The sequence below is a fragment of the Sinocyclocheilus grahami genome, unplaced genomic scaffold (assembly GCF_001515645.1).
Source record: "Sinocyclocheilus grahami isolate Dianchi unplaced genomic scaffold, SAMN03320097.WGS_v1.1 scaffold785.1, whole genome shotgun sequence".
NCBI classification, from domain to species: Eukaryota; Metazoa; Chordata; class Actinopteri; order Cypriniformes; family Cyprinidae; genus Sinocyclocheilus; species Sinocyclocheilus grahami.
The window spans coordinates 130,237-149,553 of record NW_015505964.1 but is presented as its reverse complement, the minus strand read 5'-3'; the positions used below and the strand labels follow the sequence as shown (position 1 = coordinate 149,553).

Here is a 19,317-nt window from a genome sequence, read left to right as displayed (position 1 = left end):
TTTTTTTAAGACATTTAAAAACGGCACATTTTAGAGCTGTAACAACAATACCGTGAAATCGTGATATTTTTGCTTAAGGTTATCATTCCATCAAAATCTCATACCGGCCCATGCCTACTATGGGCACAATGGGTCATATTTGTGACGCTCACCCTAGTAGGAATCCAGGAGGGCCATGCTAAATTCCCTTTGTGCCCCTAAAACACCCACTAACACAAACACCAGCACACAATTCTTTATCTTTCACAGCAACTCCATCCAGGCTTCATCACCCACAGTTGTGTTTACAGACACACACGCACACTGATATGATTCTCATGCTGACATGCTGACATGTGTAGGCATGTAGATCTGGTATTTGAATGCATTTAAGATGAAAACAAATCTGTGGTGATGTTCTTATGTTCTTATGTGATGCCTACCTTTGGTCGTGGTGGTGTTATGCGAGAGGATTTACCTGGTCATTGGCATACTTGGAGTATCTTTAATGCAGCATAGGTGCAGTCCTGACGTGAAGGTCTGTTTCAGAATGTAGATAACTTATGCAACAAGCTCAGTGAAAATAATGTATGCAGACAGAGAAATTAATTAAATTATCAGAAATATTGATTTAAAAGTCTAAAAAGTTTAAATATTTTAAGTATCAAACCATTAACTTGAACCACATGTGTCCACACTGTGTATCACTGCCGATTTTTGTGTCCAATGCTGCTCTTTCACCTAATGTTATATCTGTATTGGTTTTTATGGCAACGTTGTGTTGGTATGCCTATGCTAAAACACAACAACAGCATTACAGTTTGCAATACAGATGTTGAACATGTTTCCTTAGCACTGGAATATTACATCCTTATGAACCAACGGCAGAAAAGCTGGATTGCGCTGCTTTTTCCGTGCTGGTGTCTCTGCCGGCCTCAAAACTCAAAGAGGTGTGTTAGATCAGCAGTGTAATTTTCTGCTTGACTTGCAACAACACAACCTTGTTTCTGCAAAGACATTCAGCATGTTTTCTACAAACAATGTCTGACGTGTTTACATTTTACGGGGCGTGAGGCAAAAAAGCTAGGGAAAAATCTGATCACAGCGGTTAGACTGAAATGGATTTCCAGAAATGCTGTGTGAATAAAAGTTCAAAGCACATATCAATGTAGCTTGAAATAGATTTGTAAAATTTTTTTTTTTTTTTTGCCATTCACTTGCTTAATATGATCAGATTCCAGTCAGATATGCACAAAAATAAGATTTGGACAGGCACACAGACATTTGTTCTGTGTGAATGACCTCTTAGAAGGCAGCCTATACAGGCAGCAGATAACAATGCTATTAAAGGTGCTGAAAAAGATCACTTGTGTGTATTGAGTGCACTTTGGTGCTAATCTCTCCCTCTCTCTCTCCCCCTCTCTCTCTCTCTCTCTCTCTATCTCTCTCTTTATCTCTCTCTCTCTCTCTCTCTCTCTCTCTCTCTCTCTCTTTATCTTTCTCTGGGGCTGTTCAGGGTAATATGAGAATCCCAGCAATGTGGGCAGGAGTCCTGCATGTTTTCTTTCAGCAGGATCACTTCTCTCCTTTACAGGCTTTCATTTGACAAATTCTGGCTGACTAAAAACTGCCATAGGAAGGATTAGAGTGTAGGTGTGTTAGTGATTGTGCCAGTGTTTTGTGTTCAGGGTAATATGAGAATCACAGCAATGTGGGCAGGAGTCCTGCGTGTTTTCTTTCAGCAGGGTCACTTCTCTCCTTTACAGGCTTTCATTTGACAAATCCTGGCTATATTATTTTGTTTCTTGCTTTATTCAGTGCTTAAAATAGTTTTTTGATTCGAGAGCAGGCAACTCATTTTGTTTGTCTCTTTCAACAGTGGAACGGTATTGTCAGAATCTTTGTCCACTAGGAAGTGAGCAGGACTCTTCCGTGTTGTAGCTTAAATCTCAGCCAAAGGACGTGTAACTGGAGTGAGATATGATGGATGATCTGGACTCTTTGCAAGACTCCAAAGCTGAACGTATTGCCCGCTACAAGGCAGAGAGAAGGCGGGAGTTGGCTGAAAGGTATGCCAACTTGGAGGAAAGTTCATCCCTATATACACAGAGGGAAAACAAACGGGAAACCACAGATACCTCTGAGCTGAAGAAGACAGATGTTTCCTCTGTACTAAGTCAGTACAATAAAGATAGCAGTGCTCTGAGCAGGCAAGGAGACCGGAGCAATTCTGAGGCAAAAACAGAGGCCACACCATTCTCTAACATCTTCGTTGGCCACAGCGACGAGAACAACCAAGTAAAATGTTCACGCCAACATCACAGGTGAGTTTGAGTCTCAGTATAATATACTGCAATGCTAAACATTGTCCGTTCAGAGAGTAACACAGATCTCATGTTTCACTGCTCAGTAAGTTCAGACTGAGGGCTCTTTGAACTTACCCATAGTCAGGGAGATTTTTACATCTTGGTTTTAACTTACCAAAGCGGAGTCAACATAGTGTTTCTCATTTATGGGCAATTACAAACATGGATATTATAAGCAAATGTGCAGGGGTTCCAGATGAGGGAGAGGATTGCTAGGCAGCACCAGTCTCTAAGTTTGGAATGTTCTTGTTTGAAGGACAGAGTAGAACTTTCTCTTCCTTGTTCGGTGCTGATTCTCTGTAACGATTAACCAATTTAAATTTTAAAAATCCTCAATTAAAAAATAAGAAAAATCCTCAACATTTGAATAATTCGATTTATACATTCATAAAATAACTGGTTGATATTTTATGTTTAATATATAATAATATTTATATTTAGAGAATTGTAATGAAATAAGAACTGGTAAAATTGTGGATCGGTAAAGGTAAAATTATTTCAAGATGTAGTCTATAAACTAATGGAACTTTTACATTACATTAATTAAGATTACCTAATCTAAACTAGTCGATGGTTTCCTCCAGATTTGGTGTCTTAGGTTGTCCACAATTTTGGTTTATTATCAAAGTGATTCACCACCTGAAAAAGTTTGTGAACTTCTGGTTTATGCTGATGTATGCTGTGCTTTATTGCAGGCCTGACATTTGTAAGAAATGTTTTGTATCTCGAAGACAAATAAATATTTTGAAAGAAATTAATACTGAATACCACCGTTCTGTTTACCTTTTATTTGATTAAAGTTCTGTGATGTATTCGCTTGATTTTGTTGACTAACAATGTGTCACATTTTATCAGTACCTTTCCAAAGATTCAAATTGCTAGCGTAAACAGGAGAGTGGCATGTTGAAACTGTTCATTCTCAGACTCAGCCATTACATGTCAAACCAGCCAGTCCTGCCCCGGCATGTCACTGTTTAGTCTTTCATTGTCTGCATTGTAAAGGTCAGTAAGACCTGGGTCTTATCTAAATGTGAAAGTAAAACTGGACGGGATGTTGAGTATCATTGATAAGGGCCAAAGTGGATGACTATGTGATTTATGAGTTGACACTAGTCTTCAGCTATTTACTCCGGTGTTTTTGAGTGTCAGTGAAATTGTGTGCATCAGATGTGCTGGCGGTAAGCTTGATCTGACAACATGATATTTAGCTTTGTGTCTGCTGACACAGAGCCTAAATTAACTGCACAAGTTGTTCCCTTACTGCTACATTGTGAAGCACAATGGAAGCTAGTAGTTAACTAAATGATTTCTATCTGCTTTAGTCTTCCGTTTAACTTTATTTTCCTTCTCTTTTTTTAGACACGAGTTGTTAAAGAGTGAGCGACCTTTGCCTCTAAGGTGTTTTCTTCCTTTTAGCTACAGCATTTACGTCAAACACCTGTAATTTGCATTCCTTCAAATCTTCCAACCAGACAACACTACTTACTACTACCAGTCAAAAGTTTAATACTTTTTATTTTTCTTGATTTAATTTTTTTTATCTAAAATTATGCTATTTCTGAATGTAGTTTCAAAACTAACTTTAAATGTACAGGATGGAGCAGGTAGTAAACTGTTCAGCATCAGCATGTCAACTTATTCAGTTTAATAAGCATCCACCTTATTCTGGACATAAAATTAAATAAGATCAAATTAAATATATAAGATGTTAAGATAAGGCAAAGGTAAACTTGCATAAGGGTTTTTGGTTACTATATTATTTGCATACTTCAATTGTTATTTAATCATTTTGATGATTTTGCTATTTATTTAAACTGTGGAAAATATTAATAGTGAAGAATGAGTAGATGTGTCCAAAGTTTTGACTATTATAGACCTTATGTGCACAGTTAAATCAACTCTGCTCAGCGTACATATTGTCTCAATCTACAGAGTGTTAAAGTAACATTGAAGCAGAGTTACCATTGTTGAGGATTATGTGATACATTTTCATGTCTAATAGCCTGAGCAGTAGTTGTTCATCATTGTCAACATTGTTAACAATGGGGTTTCTTTACTAATGCTCACTCATCAATTAATTAATTGCTTAATTATCCCATTAACTTTAACTCGGCTTCAGTGTTAATTTAACACACTGTAGATTGGGACAATATGTACTCTGAGCAGAGTTGATTTAACTCTGGGGATTTTGCCGTGTGTCAGAGAAACAAGTCAGGTGCCATCTTTAGAATTTTTGTCTTTAAACTTCTCTTATTGTGGTAGCTCTATAGCATTACCGTTTAAGAGTAATTAGCAGTTGACGTGCATTTACTTATTGTAGAGTTAATGAAAGTTATCATGTGCATTGTAATGTTCGAAGCGGATGTCATAAATGTCAGTAGACCAGGAAGATTTCCAAATGAGCAGTTCGTTCATAAATTCTTACAAACTTACTTACCTTCACGTATATGGAAATACAAACAGAAGACAATGTGCGCAGCACTGAAAAGGGATGGTCTATACAAAAGGTCTATAAATTAACAAAAAACTTAATAAAAGCTGAAATTTGTAGGGGTTACTTGATCATCTGTTCTGTTTATACAACAGATGCAGCCATGTTGGGCTAACAATCTGACACAATACCTTGAGGTAAAGGAAGGTTAAAAATACATGTTGGAATGTTTTAATATTTTATATTATTGCAAAGCATAAACTGCCCTGAACTGCTGTAGAGTTTAATTAAAAATATGATATATATATACTAAATGAGATGATGTTTTGATTGCCCCAGGGATGGAAAAAAATGAAAGATCTCATCAAAATAGACTCTAATAGAGAGGTGCTAAAGCCAGTGTTCTGTATATATGAGGAGAACAAAGCAGCATGTCACTGGGTTCTGTCTTCTGAAAACTCATCTAGACTAATGGGGCTCAGCTGCAGGCTGTTCTTTATGAATGAATGAGTTGGGTCAGGCTACATTTCAACCCCGCACCTACTCTTTCATCAAATGTTTTAATTTTCCCTGTTCTCTCCTATGTTCTCTCTCGCTTTTTTGCCGTCTTCCATTGTAAACTAATGGAGTATGTTGTTAGAAAGTAGTGAAAAATGACAATTTTGTCATTGTTTACTCACCCTAATGTTGTTTCAAAACTGTATGCGTTTTTTTTTCTTCTCATGGGACACAAGAGGACAGCAACAGTTCATGGTCATCATGAGGTGTCAAGTTCCAAAAAAGCACCATAAAGATGGTCCATCTGAAGTCTTCTGAAGTTTTAACATAATTTTAAATCATTTAAATTTGGTCATCTGTTCCTCACGTATTAATCATTCCCTCTGCAGCAGCTATAAAATCAGATTGGAATGTTACTCTGTTATGTAACACCATTATGTGGCATCATACCTGTGCCATAAGCACCTTGTGGTCATTATGAACTTATGAAAAGATTTTTGAAGTCTTTGCAGTGAAACACAAAATAACTTTAAAGAATCTTCAATAACAGCAATATGGTTTTGAAAGGACATGACTGTAAAAATGATGACCAAACATTTTTTTATTGCTTCAAAACCTGTTCATACCATGACTAAACACACCATGACAGTTTATGATATTAGCAAACAATGGGTCTCATTTATTAAGCATGCATACGCACAAATTTTCATGAAATGTGTACAAACATTTTCACAAACAAATCATGATTCACCAAAAATGTTCATGATTTAAAAAAAAAAAAACTAGGACAAATAAGTCACACATTCAAAAAGCACTCAGGGATGGAAATTATATTTATATGTATGAAAGTTTGTCATTGCTTGAGGATCTTGCTTCACATCTTTCGAGAGTGTCATATGTTTGCTGTGAGTGATGAAAGGCTGTTAATAAAATGTTGTGTGGACGTCCCTTATATGGAGATGGTTTGGGTGTGTTTTATGCAAACTGATAACCTAGGACACACACGGTTGCTCATTTAGAATATTCCATATTCACTAACAATTGAACAAGGTAAAGAACACATTTGTATCCATGTGTTGTGAATTAGGTGGCTTTTTGTTTTTTTGTGAGGTTTAATCCTGTGCATACAAATATAAATAATCCACATAATTATTAGTGAATGAGAGCCAGTGTTTGCACCAAGTATTTACACTATACAGTATATCCAATGTATATAAATATATATTATCAATTTAATTCATGTAAATTGTCATGCGTAATTTGGTTATGTCTTTTATATTAAACAATTGTAATATGATTGCATTGTAACTCTTGCATCTCGTGCACTTTATACCCTTGAACAGCAGCATACAAAAACCACACATGGGAATAATTAAACCCAGTAATAACGCTGAAGCCTCAACTCCTTTTCACCACCTTAATTTTATTTAAACTTTTATTTAATTTTATTTAAAGTGCTAAAGTGATGCACAATGACTGATGGGTAAATTTCCCATTCCACTTCCTGTGAAGTGATTTATCAATGTTCCCTTATTCCCTATGCCATCTGAAGTGCCCTTCTAAATGAAATCTCACTTGAGATGGTGGAATACCATATGAAATCTACTTCACTTCCACTTACTGTTGGAGCACACTTCTAGACTTGCTGTTTAGCTGCAGGTGATATCAGTGGGAAGGATATTCATTCACAAAAAGCTGTATTCAATATTTTTGCTGATTTCATTTGATTTTTTCCTCATCATGGGCATTTATAATGTGTGGTGTATGCTTTCTCATGTGTTTATCTATCATGGAGTACCCATACTTATATAACTTAAAGGGTTTGTTCACCCAAAAATGAAAATTAGCCCACATATTACTCACCCTCGAGTCATCCAAGGTGAATATGACTTTCTTCTTTCAGACGAATCCAGTCGGTGTTATTTAAACAATTGTCTTTGATCTTTCAAGATCTTTATTTATAACTCAGCGGGTGTTGCATGCATCAGTCCAGAAGAAGTTAAATAAAAAGTGTCTCACACGACTCCGGGGGGTGAACAAAGGCCTCCTGTAGCGAATCGATGCGTTTTTGTAAGAAAAATATCCATATTTAAAACGTAATAATCACTTTAATGTAGCTTGCGTCCTACACAGAAGCAGCTCTAGGCGGATGACGTATGAGGTCAGCTTTGCGCAGGGCAGAGATCAAAACAAAACACCAGTCACTTATTAGAAGTACAAAACGAGGATTTCGATATAAGCCAAGAGGAGACTGGCTTTCCTTTGCTAAAGTAAGGAAATTTTGTTTAATTTGCTCCTGTTAACAAACGTTGGTTTTCACGAGTCTCACCGGCGTATGCGCAACACTGAACTCATACGTCATCCGCCCAGAGCTGCTTCCATGTAGGACTGTTGGCGCAAGCTACGTTAAAGTGATTGTTGTTTTGAATATGGATATTTTTCTTACAAAAATGCATCAATTCGCTACAGGAGGCCTTTGTTCACCCCCCGGGAGCCGTGTGAGACACTTTTTTTTATGGATGGGCACTTTTTATTTAACTTCTTCTGGACTGATGCATGCAACACCTGCTGAGTGGCACTAAACAGCTTGAAAGATCAAATACAATTTTTAATATAACTCTGACTGGATTCGTCTGAAAGAAGAAAGCCATATACACCTAGGATGACTTGAGGGTGAGTAATTTGTGGGCTAATTTTAATTTTTGGGTGAACTGACCCTTTAAGCAGGACAACGGAAGTGCAGTGAGGGGCGGCAAAGCAGAGAGAAGGGCTTCAGGTGAAGCTGTGTCATCATTTGTTTGCTTGCCACATATTAATTCATGAACTTATTAGTCATTGCCTTTCTCTCTCTCTCTCTTTCACAGTCTGCTGGAAGTAGAAGAAGCCCAGAATCCACAGGGTAAGTTTCATTGATTTCAAAGAGCCCTATTATGAAACACCGAATTCCTTTCTCTCGCCTCCATTGTGCCACACTCTCACTTTTTAAAGAGGACAGTTTTTGGCCTCATTAGTAGTACATGAATCCGCCTTTATCCAAAGTAGTCTACTGCAATTTAAATGGCACTTCTGGTTTAGGAAACTTCAACTCAAAATGACAGCAGTTTTACTGGAATATTTCTAAAGCTGGAAAATACGACATTTATCTGTCAACATGAGAGATACCACTTTAAAATATCGAATAGTGTTCCAGTAAATGACTGTACAATTTTGTTACATAGTATGGACTTACATATTACTATACAGTAATATTTACAGTAACACATTCATAATATTTCTGTTGAAAGCCTCACCCATTTGGGGTTATTCATGGTCAATTCATAGTAATTTGTTAATACTCCCATAATTTGCACAAAGCATCATGGGGTGTAGGAAGTAGGTGTATAGAGTAGCTCCTAAACTTGGCACTTGGCACACCCATGAAAGTAATGTTGAGTGTGACAAAAATCAAAGTGTTCAAATCTGGAAACAGTAAATGCATCTCAGCTGACAACTTGTGACTGGTTCACTGAAAAAGCACTTCATAGCCTGGAAACAGTGTTTCTCTCTCTCTTGCTTGGTTTCTGGTATATTGTATATAATTTGTCGCTATCAATATGCGTTAGATTTCCTTGGAGAGTTAGGATGAAGTGATGTGTATGAAACCATGATCCGCACTCACAAAATAGTCTTCTTTTAACATTTTATTTTTATTTTGTTTTATTTTGCAGTAATGTACTCATACAGCTGGAGAGAATCTAGTGAAAAAATAAACAGCCTCACACAGATGTACACAGTTGTATACAGCCATCCTGGTCCCACTGAGAACTTGTTCAGTTTGAAGTGTGTGATACTCAAAGTAGATCCAGGCCCTGAATGGCTTGTACAGCACAATCTGGATTTTTTTATTTTTTTTTAGGGAATTGAGTTTCTCTGTTTAACATTTGTCTATACCAACAAATACTGAGTTCTAAGTATGTTGCGTCTTATTTTTTTCACGGTGTGTCCTAGGGGTGCTCCGATCAGGAGTTTTGAGGCCGAACGCCGATCGCAGAAAGCAGTATCTGCCGATACCGATCTTTTTAAAGCCTTCTTTTTATCATTTATAACTATTTATAGTGATACTCCAATCAGGATTTTTAGAAATTTATTCAGGGCCTGAATTTTATTTTAAAAAAAGGGGGAATTCCCCTCTTAGGTGTCTCTTGTCAGAGGGGATACAGCACGGACTGTGCTGTCACACAGGAGTCCGCTACTGATCCGTGGCTGTTTACCACAAACACAACATTTATCCATTATTTTGATTTTAAATCTGTCACTGAAAGTGTTTTTTCAGTATTGCAATTATTTTTTTACACAGTACAGTAATACAATCTTTCACAGACATTTAACAATAAATATAAGCAACACATTATTCAATGCTTTTTACTTTTGCATTTACTTCTAGATTTATATATTAAGTTGCTCACGCAAGTGGCAAAACATTTAAACTACTTTTCTTACGTTATCACAAACTTACCATTGACAGAAATAGTCAGCTCTACTGCCTTTTCTTTTGCATTTAAATCTTTATTACAAGCAATCCTGTGGTTCATAAAGAATGTTGTTTTCCTACCTCCACGAGTGCCATCTATTATTGCCTTGTTTATCTAAAAGTGCTCTTTCCCTTTAAACCTAGCCAAAAAGCCATATGTGTTGACTGTAAAACACAGTAGACTTTAATAATATGCATTTATGGTGTAATTACTACATTTTTGTGTCAATCCATGTTCATATTTACTGCAAACAATGCGCTGTTACTTTAATTCAGCGCTTGCAGCGCAGCAAACATGGCAAACCGAAACGATCGCTGCACTGCTGTAGATGCACCGCTCTTCGAACGCACTGCCGTACAGCAAACGTGCGCATTGCACACTCTTTATTAATCCATTAACATGAGCGCGGAAAAAATACACACCACATATGCATTGCAAACGGAGTAATGTGAACCTGGCGTTATGTGTGTGCACTGCGAGTGTGCATCAGGAGAGCGTGCGGGCGCTGAATGGTTAAACACTGGCAAGAATTAAAAACTAATGCAATTTATAAATTTAGTGACGATGTGACACTGCCTCGATTGTGCAAGTGACAATTCCTGTGTCAACTGTGCAGCGTGCAGACAGCTCACTTATAGACAGATGCGATGTAGTGATTTGAAGCCATTTGTGTATTTTGAGAGAGAAAAAGAGCGTGCGCGGTGATTCACTCACTTTCAATCATTTTCAAATGACTTTATAAGTTATTTAATGAAGATATATGAAGGTGAGTACCTCACCTCATCAGCTTGAGATCGTTTTTTTGAGATCGGCCTTTTTAGAGACAATCATCTCAAAGCGATTATCGACCAATAGTGATTGGTAGCCGATCAATTGGAGCACCCCTAGTGTGTCCTTATATGGCAATATAGACGCCCTGTTGTTCTAGTTTTTATTTTCTTTTTCTCTTGTCACTTGTTCATTATATAGTTGAGTTGTTAGGTGGCCAAATAAAATAAAATGTTTATTTAGTTTAGAGATGCACAGTATATCAGCACCACATTGGTTATCAGCTAATATTAGTTTTGTTTTTTTGTTTATTTTAATGGTGTTAGATTACGTCTCCATTTACTATCGTAACCTTGATGTCTCGTTCCCACTCTCAGGGAACCGAGGTTACGATAGTATCTGAGCGTCTGCATCACGTGAAGTCGATGACTCAGAAGACAGGGCAGAGCGCGAAACAGGTTGCGCTCTGAAGGGATTAAATATGGATTTAGGCACGTAGCCTGGTCTAGGCTGGAGAATGATACTGCAGTCACCGGGTCCAAAGCGAATACAATCGCTGTCCAAGGGACTCGAGATTTTAGCCATAATTGCAGTGGGCGCATGTGTAGTAAACCCAGATGACACAACGCTGATGCTGCTGCCATGAGTCACAGCAGCCTCTGAAATTACTTCAAGTGAACAGAGCTGCCCAGTCTGAAATGGTGCAGGGAAGACAAAATGGCCACCGAGTGCTCCCAAGAGAGGCGGGCACGCATCTCCACCGAGTTAAAACACCCCCAGATATGTTATAGACTGACTCCGGGCAAGAATGCTCTTCTGCATGTTGACACATAGCCCTAGGGACTCCAAGTGACGAAGCAGCCTGTCTATAAGGCTGACTAGAGTGTCCCGTGAATGAGCTAAAATCAGCCAATCGTCCAGATAGTTGAGAATACACATCCTGCTCACTCTGAGGGGGATCATGCTGCATCCGTGCACTTCGAGAAACTGCGTGGGGCTCTAATCAGCATCTTGATATGCCACACCTGTGAGGTGGATGGATTATCTCGGTCGCAAACGCTTGATTGCAGTTGTTGCTGCAAAGATTGGCACAACCAGTTATTAGATTTAGGGGGCAATTACTTTTTCACGTAGTGCCAGGCAGGTTTGGACAGCTTTTTTCCCTTAATAAATGAAATCATCATTTCAAAACTGCAGTTTGTATTTACTCAGGGTATCTTTGTGTAATATTAAAATCAGTTTGATGATCTGAATCTTTTAAGTGTGACAAATATGCAAACAATTAAAAAAAACAGGAAGGGGGCAAAAACTTTTTCACACCACTGTGTGTGTGTGTGTGTGTGTGTGTGTGTGTGTGTGTGTGTGTATATATATATTTTTTTTTGTGTGTGTGGAAACGGTGATGTGTCCTCCTTGCTGAATAAAATTTATTAATTTCTTTAATTTTTTTGTTTTGATTTTACTGAACCCAAACATTTGAATGGTAGAGTGTATCGGGTGAAACTGGATATTTGATTGTAAATGCTCTTTTCTGCTTATTTTTACATTTATATTACTTATAAGTTAATCTTTATTAACACTGCAAATTTAATACTTTATATCATCTTTTGTTGTCTCAAAATGAAAATATTTCCGTATTTTCATTTATACTAGTTTGATGCCTAAATTGATCTGTAGCTTTTAAAACAAATAATTAAATGTTTAGTGTGTTTAAATTTTTTAACACAACATAGTATAGATTAGTAATTTTGGCCATTTATTTGTTATTGGGCATAGTATTACAATAAATTAGTGGCTTTTGTGACATATTCAAAGTGTAGGCGTTCACGTTAAGATGAAAGTGAAAGTGAAAGTGAAGTGACGTGTGACCAAATATGGTGTTCCATACTCGGAATTTGTGCTCTGCATTTAACCCATCCAAGTGCACACACACAGTAGTGAACACACACACCCAGAGCAGTGGGCAGCCATATTGCTGCAATGCCCGGGGAGCAGGTGGGGGTTTGGTGCCTTGCTCAATGGCAGTGTTGCCAGATTGGAAATGTCCAAATATCGTACCCGAAGCTCAAAATTATCGTATTTGGAAGAAAATGATTGTACACGAGTCAAACGTACAGAATACAGCTATTTGTGAAGTGAAGTGAAGTGTGGCCAAGTATGGTGACCCATACTCGGAATTTGTGCTCTGCATTTAACCCATTCAAGTGCACGCACACAGTACTGAACACACACCCAGAGCAGAGGGCAGCCATTTTTTGCTGGGGCACCCAGGAAGCAGTTGTGGGTTCGGGGCAATCCCTGCCGGACCTGAGACTCAAACCCGCAACCTTTTGGTTACAAGTCCGACTCTCTAACCATTAGGCCACGACTGCCCACTCTTAAAGGGATAGTTCACCCAAAAATGAAAATTAGCCCATTGTTTACTCACCCTCAATCCATACTAGGCGTATATGACTTCATTCTTTCAGATGTATCCAATCGGAGTTATATTAAAAATTGACTTTGATCTTCCAAGCTGTTTAATGGCAGTCAGCGGGTGTTGCAGTTCATCAGTCCAAAAGAAGTGAAATAAAGTGCATGCATCCATAATAAAAAGTGCCTCACACGGCTCCGAGGGGTGAACAAAGGCCTCCTGTAGCGAATCGATGCGTTTTTGTAAGAAAAATATCCATATTCAAAACGTAATAATCACTTTAATCTAGCTTGCGCCAACAGTTGTACATGGAAGCAGCTGAGGATGATATAAGATGTCGGTGTTGCGCATGCGCTGGTGAATCTCGTGAAAACCACCGTTTGTTTATAGGAGCAAAGGAAGCAAAGTTTCCTTACTTTAGTCTCCTCTTGGCTTATATCGAAATCCTCTGACATTCTTCTTGACAAATCCTCATTTTGTACTTCTAATTCGCCCGGAGCTGCTTCAGTGTACAACAGTGAGCGCAAGCTAGATTAAATTGATGATTATGTTTTAAATATGGTTATTTTTCTTACAAAAATGCATCGATTTGCTACAGGAAGACTTTGTTCACCCCCAGGAGCCGTGTGAGACTCTTTTTATTATGAATACGTGCACTTTATTTAACTTCTTTTGGACTGATGCACTGCAACACCCGCTGACTGCCATTAAACGGCTTGGAATATCAAAGACAATTTTTAATATAACTCCGACAGGATTCGTCTGAAAGAAGAAAGTCATATACACCTAGGATGCCTTGAGGGTGAGTAATTCATGGGCTAATTTTCATTTTTGGGTGAACTAACCTTTTAAGATCAGTAACACATTCAAGTAAATTGGGTAAATTTTGCATTTATAATTTGTGACTGCTTGAATTAATGAGGTGATGAATTTGCAGTAACCAACAACCACAGCTACGTGTCGTGTAAGAACAATCACATTTTTAAGCCGCATGAAGTATGATTACTCTTGCCAAATCTGATAGTGGCCCCCAAGCCATGTAATTCGAGTACCCCTGCTGTATGGGTTGGTTTGATTGGTCACAGTTGCTGTGCTGTGTTCTCTGACCTGCTTTAAAGTGCTTTGCAGTGAGGTCATTCATTTGAATGTGTAAACTTTTAGGATTTGTCCCATCATTGGCATCTCTGGAGGAGTTGGACATTTTTGTGAAGTCAGCTGGCATTTTACTGTAATATCAACCCACGCTGTGATGGCAGTCTGGTTACCATTTAGTCAAAAACAGTAAGGTTTCATCAGCAATAATCCTCAGTGTTGTGTGACTCACAGACTGCCCCTATTGTTAAACTGGACTATAAAATAAGATACACAAAATTCATCACTGCACTAGGGCAGTGATTATGATCACGATTATTGCTTCTCTCAATTAATTAAGCATTTGCCTATTGATTATTTAACCTAAGTAAAACAAAATGCAGTCTCCTCCAATTGACCATTTTTCTGAATGTGTACTTTCCTGTTGCACAATATCGAAAAAGTAGTATACCAAATAAGTATGATTTTTGCATACTAGTAATCTTGATTCAGTAGGTGAAAGACTCCTGCATGTACTACATCCACTGACATTCTGAAGTGTGCAATCACTGGACATTTTTCCATTCCATAAGGACATTGGGAGTTTTGTCCTCTTTTTAAGCTTTTGCTTATCTTGAAAATGAGGATTGATAGCAAGTTGCTAAATATAGGAGTTTTTTTTTCTTGCACTGAAGGAAATTATCAGCTAGAGTATGAGGAATACTAACGAGTTACACAAATTTACAGTACACTCATCAAGAGTGAAGGACTGAGGGGAATCCTGAAAAAAAATGTATCATGCTTTCCACAAAAAAATATTAAGCAGCACAACTGTTTTAATTTTTCATAATTATAAAAAAATGTTTCTAGATCACCAAATAAGCATATAAGAATAATTTCTTAAATATCATGTGACACTGAAGACTGGAGTAATGGCTGCTGAAAATGTAGCTTTATCACAGGAATATATTACAAAATATTAGAAAACCGTTCTTTTAAAGGAGTGGTTCATTGCGATTTCACTTTTTTAATGTTAGTGCGTAATGTTGCTGATTGAGCATAAACAATATCTGCAAAGTTACGAAGCTGAAAGATCAATGCAAACAGAGATATCGTCTTTTAAAATTCTGGCAGTTTAATGCTTTAAAAACGGCTGGTAGGGACTACAACGAGTTACTTCCCGGGTTCGTGTCTGTTCCTCGCGTCCCCCTGCTCTGCACACGCTCTGCATCTCTCTCTCTCTCTCTCTCTCTCTCTCTCTCATTCAGCTCAGCTCCAACAATGAACTGTTCCAATTATACACTTATTTTCACATAGCTATGAGAAGCGTTAAACATGGACGTGCGTGCATTTTCCGTACTGTATTAAAGCTTTAATCAGGATAATACTGTATATTAAAAGCTAACATAAGCAGTAGCATTTACAAATAACAGCGTATCTAAAAGTATGAGACAACAAAAAACATAGGCCTACCATTAAAAGCCGTGCTTGCACAGGTTCTGCACGATCCTCTTCAATAATATCCTCTGCTTCTCAATCGGGCTCAAACTGATAAGCGATAACGACGCCTTGTTTACAGTACAACCGGAGCACATGCTGCTGAGGTGAAGGGCAGGATAGAGGCAGTTTAGCTAATCACAACACACTGGGCTAGCTAACCAATCAGAGCCCATCGCCTATTTCTGAGGGAGGGGCTTCATAAAAGAAGAAAATGATCAGCGTGTTTCTCAGAGAAGGGACAGAGTGGTGTGGAATAAAGGTAAATTATGTGAAAAATAATGCGTTTAAAAAAAACAAAAACGAAGCATTAACACATGTTAGACTGCACCCCATAAACACAATCAAGCCTAGAAAAAAAATCACTGAACCACCCCTTTAAATTGTAATAATATTTCACAATATCACTATTTTTACTGTATTTTATATCAAATGAAGCCTTAGTGAGCATAGAAGACTTAAAATCTTACCAACCGTAAACCTTTGAACAGTAGTGTATGTCTATTAATTATATAATAAAGCATACTAATAATAAACTTGTGTTTCAGGAACTTTAGTAGTACAAACTTACTCAATTTATGTAGATACTACACTTACAGCAGTATGAATTCCTTTTAAATTACATGTCTTCATCCTGTTTTCTCTTCTGTTTTAATTGAAATGGAATTGAAAAAGCATTTTCAGCTCGATTCTGAATGTCGCAAAGCCTTGGTGCTCATAAAAGACTGTATCATCCAAACTCATTTTCGTAGGTTCCCTTTTCCCAGCTGGTCTTATCACGCTCTCACTGAACAGGTGGTTTTCATATGGTCATTTCTTTGAGGTCTGCACAGTGGGTTGATGTCAAGAGAAGTACTTGATGATAAGTGTTTATAAAAGAGCTTTAGAGTGTGTGTGTGTGTGTGTGTGTGTACTGGTATATATGGTTTATGAGGACACAAATGTGTATAATAATATGGGTACTACAATGTAAACATGGTTTATGAGGACACTTCCTGTGTCCCCGTAAAACAAAAGGCTTAAAAAACATACAAAACGGTGTTTTATGAAAATTGCCAGTAGTTTTCTTTTAGGGGAAGGTTTAGGTGTAGGGTTGGTGTAGTAGGGTGATAGAAAATACAGTTTGTATAGTATAAAAACCATTACGTCTATGGAGAGTCCCCGTAAACCACAAATGTGTGTGTGTGTGTGTGTGATGGGTTATTTTTCTACAAACCAAAATGAACTGTGAAACAATCCTCCTGGGAGCATGACTTCACTCAGTATATGTGATATTGTGTGCAGTGTGAGTAAAGTTTGCTTCAGGCACGTTGATTGCTGTGCATTCATGGGCAATTGTGCATGCTCAGACATTCTTCTGTATGTGTGTGTGTTGACAGACGACAGGAAAGCAGATGATGACGCCAAAACCGGTATGCCTGCCAAGACGTCTCTTTTAAAAGTAAGTGCTCTTTATCAGTAAGCACTGTAATGGACATGTGATCTGCCTGTCACCATGTGACATCTCTAATTTTTGTCTGTTTCTCTCAAACAAATGTTGATTTCACTGTCACAGGTATAAAACTATATTTTATAGGAATAGGATTTATAGGTTGATTTGTATTTCAGCACTAGCAGCATCAAGCGGAATTCCAGCTCTTCCTTCTCATTCAAAAACACTGATTTACAAGTTTTAAAGGGGTCATATGATGTTGTTAAAAAGAACATTATTTTGTGTATTTGGTGTAATGAAATGTGTTTATGCGGTTTAAGGTTTAAAAAACACATTATTTTCCACATATTGTACATTATTGTTTCTCCTCTATGCCCCGCCTTTCTGAAACGCGTCGATTTTTACAAAGCTCATCGGTCTGAAAAGCAAGGTGTGCTCAAATTAGCCAGCTATCCAGTGCATTGTGATTGGCCGAATACCTCAAGCGTGTGACGGAAATGTTACACCCCTTACCATATTGTGATGCCGTGTCCCGGAGCGACGAGACAAAAACATTAAAACCCATTATAAACGAGGCATTTGTAGCATCCAGTGGGGACTAGAGCTGGGTATCGTTCAAAAATGTTCAATACCGATACCGATACCGATACCGATACCTTGACTTCGATACCGGTTCCTGAACGATACTTTTTTCGAGACCAATTTTATGAAATCTATTTGAACAAGATTACATTATCTAAAAAAAAAAACTTTGGTTCAAAGACTCATCTCCTGAGCCACTGCACAAAGGAACAAAATGTAACTAACAAAAAATCAGTGCAAATAGTTTTAATGGATTGTTTTGGTTATTTTCTATGAGTTTGTGGATATGCTCGGCTCTGGCAGCTTTTATAGAGCCTGTCTATAGCTGGACATACTGTTTTTCCACGAAATTCAAAAAACTTCCAAGTTAGTTTTTCTCCATTTGCGCTCAAGACTACAAGTTTTTTTCTTGAGAGAATGGGTATTACTGTTGTACCATGGCGCAGTATGTTTTTCGCTAACCTTTTTCAATTTGATGGGGGCAACAGCTTCTAATGTATTAGAGAAGATAGTGCCCATGTTGCTAGTCATTTTGTCTCGTTCATGTGTACTTATGGGTACACAGAGCAGTTGAGATAAATCAGGCAGGTTATTTGTGAATCTGTCTTTGGTGGCTGGAACAATAGTTCTGCCCGGACGATAACGCGGAGCCATATAGTTAATATCAGTAATACGCAGCATGCACGATACAAGGAAATGGTCAGTAACATCATCGCTTTGAGGTACGATATCTATATCAGTAAGATCAATTCCATGCGATATAATTAAATCTAGCGTATGATTAACACAGTCTTTATAGATTGTACAGCGCAAGTACTTCTATCATTTAAGCGGGTAGAACACAAGTCATCAGGGCAGTTATTTGAGATTTGACTTACTAGTCATATGGTGCGTAGCGTCCTGGAGATGTTGTCCGAAAGGAGTTCCGCTCCGACTCTGCTGGGGTGCAAGCCATCAGCGCAAAAAAGCCTAGGACGCTCCTAGAAAAGATTCCAATTATTAACAAAGAGCAGTTTCTGTTCTTTACACCATGACAATAACCATTAATTTAAAGCAAAAAGTCTACTGAACCTTTCGTGTCCTCGTCGATACGTGGGAAGCGGTCCTGACATGATGATCGTCGTCGCGGGTGATGTGCGGTGCACCATCTCGATCAGGCTCCTGAAGTCCTTCTTCAGTGTCTCCGTCTGCCACAGCTTGGTGTCATTAGCCCCCACGTGAAGTACGACCGCTCCGGTGCTCTCGTCGCCCTTCAGGATTGCGGATATCTGCGCATAAACATCGAGAATACGAGCACCAGGGAAACAGTGAGTGTGCACTTTACCTTCAGCTAATGTAGCACGGACGTGCCGGACGATGGAGTCTCCGATGATCACAGTGTCGCGTACCCAGGGTCCGTGGTGTCCCGGCGCCGGAGTGAAGGACATCTGGGAAGATCGCGTCCTGGGTGCACCGGGCCTGTGCAGAGAAACACACGGAGTAGAGGTGGTGGGAGAGTTAGTAGCAGGCTGTATAATTACCTCGGACTTGTGAGCGTCAGCCTGTGATGTTTCCAGCGCAGCTCTCCGCTCTCTCAGCTGGGTCTGCTTCTCCACGGCCTCCAGATCGAGCACCGAATGCAGCTCGAAACGTGCCCTCACCTGCACTCAAAGGTAGACACCCATCTGCCATTAAAGCAAGTAACACTGAGTAAAACAATGGTAATGTGTATGAATAGAGTATTAGCAATGTAAGTGAGATTAGCGGCAACCACTCTGGCGATGCTAACG

General features: G+C 38.5%; 1 protein-coding gene across 1 annotated transcript in view; it reads left to right on the top strand.

Moving 5' to 3' along the window:
* The window catches only part of LOC107561635 (supervillin-like), an 89,989-nt gene that overhangs the window by 67,822 nt on the left and 2,850 nt on the right, over window positions 1-19,317 (top strand). The window contains exons 2-4 of the mRNA XM_016246110.1: window positions 1,859-2,303; window positions 8,139-8,173; window positions 16,914-16,975. Coding sequence (XP_016101596.1) covers window positions 1,960-2,303; window positions 8,139-8,173; window positions 16,914-16,975 — 441 coding nt within the window. The 5' untranslated portion in view covers window positions 1,859-1,959. The remainder of the gene's footprint in view (window positions 1-1,858; window positions 2,304-8,138; window positions 8,174-16,913; window positions 16,976-19,317) is intronic.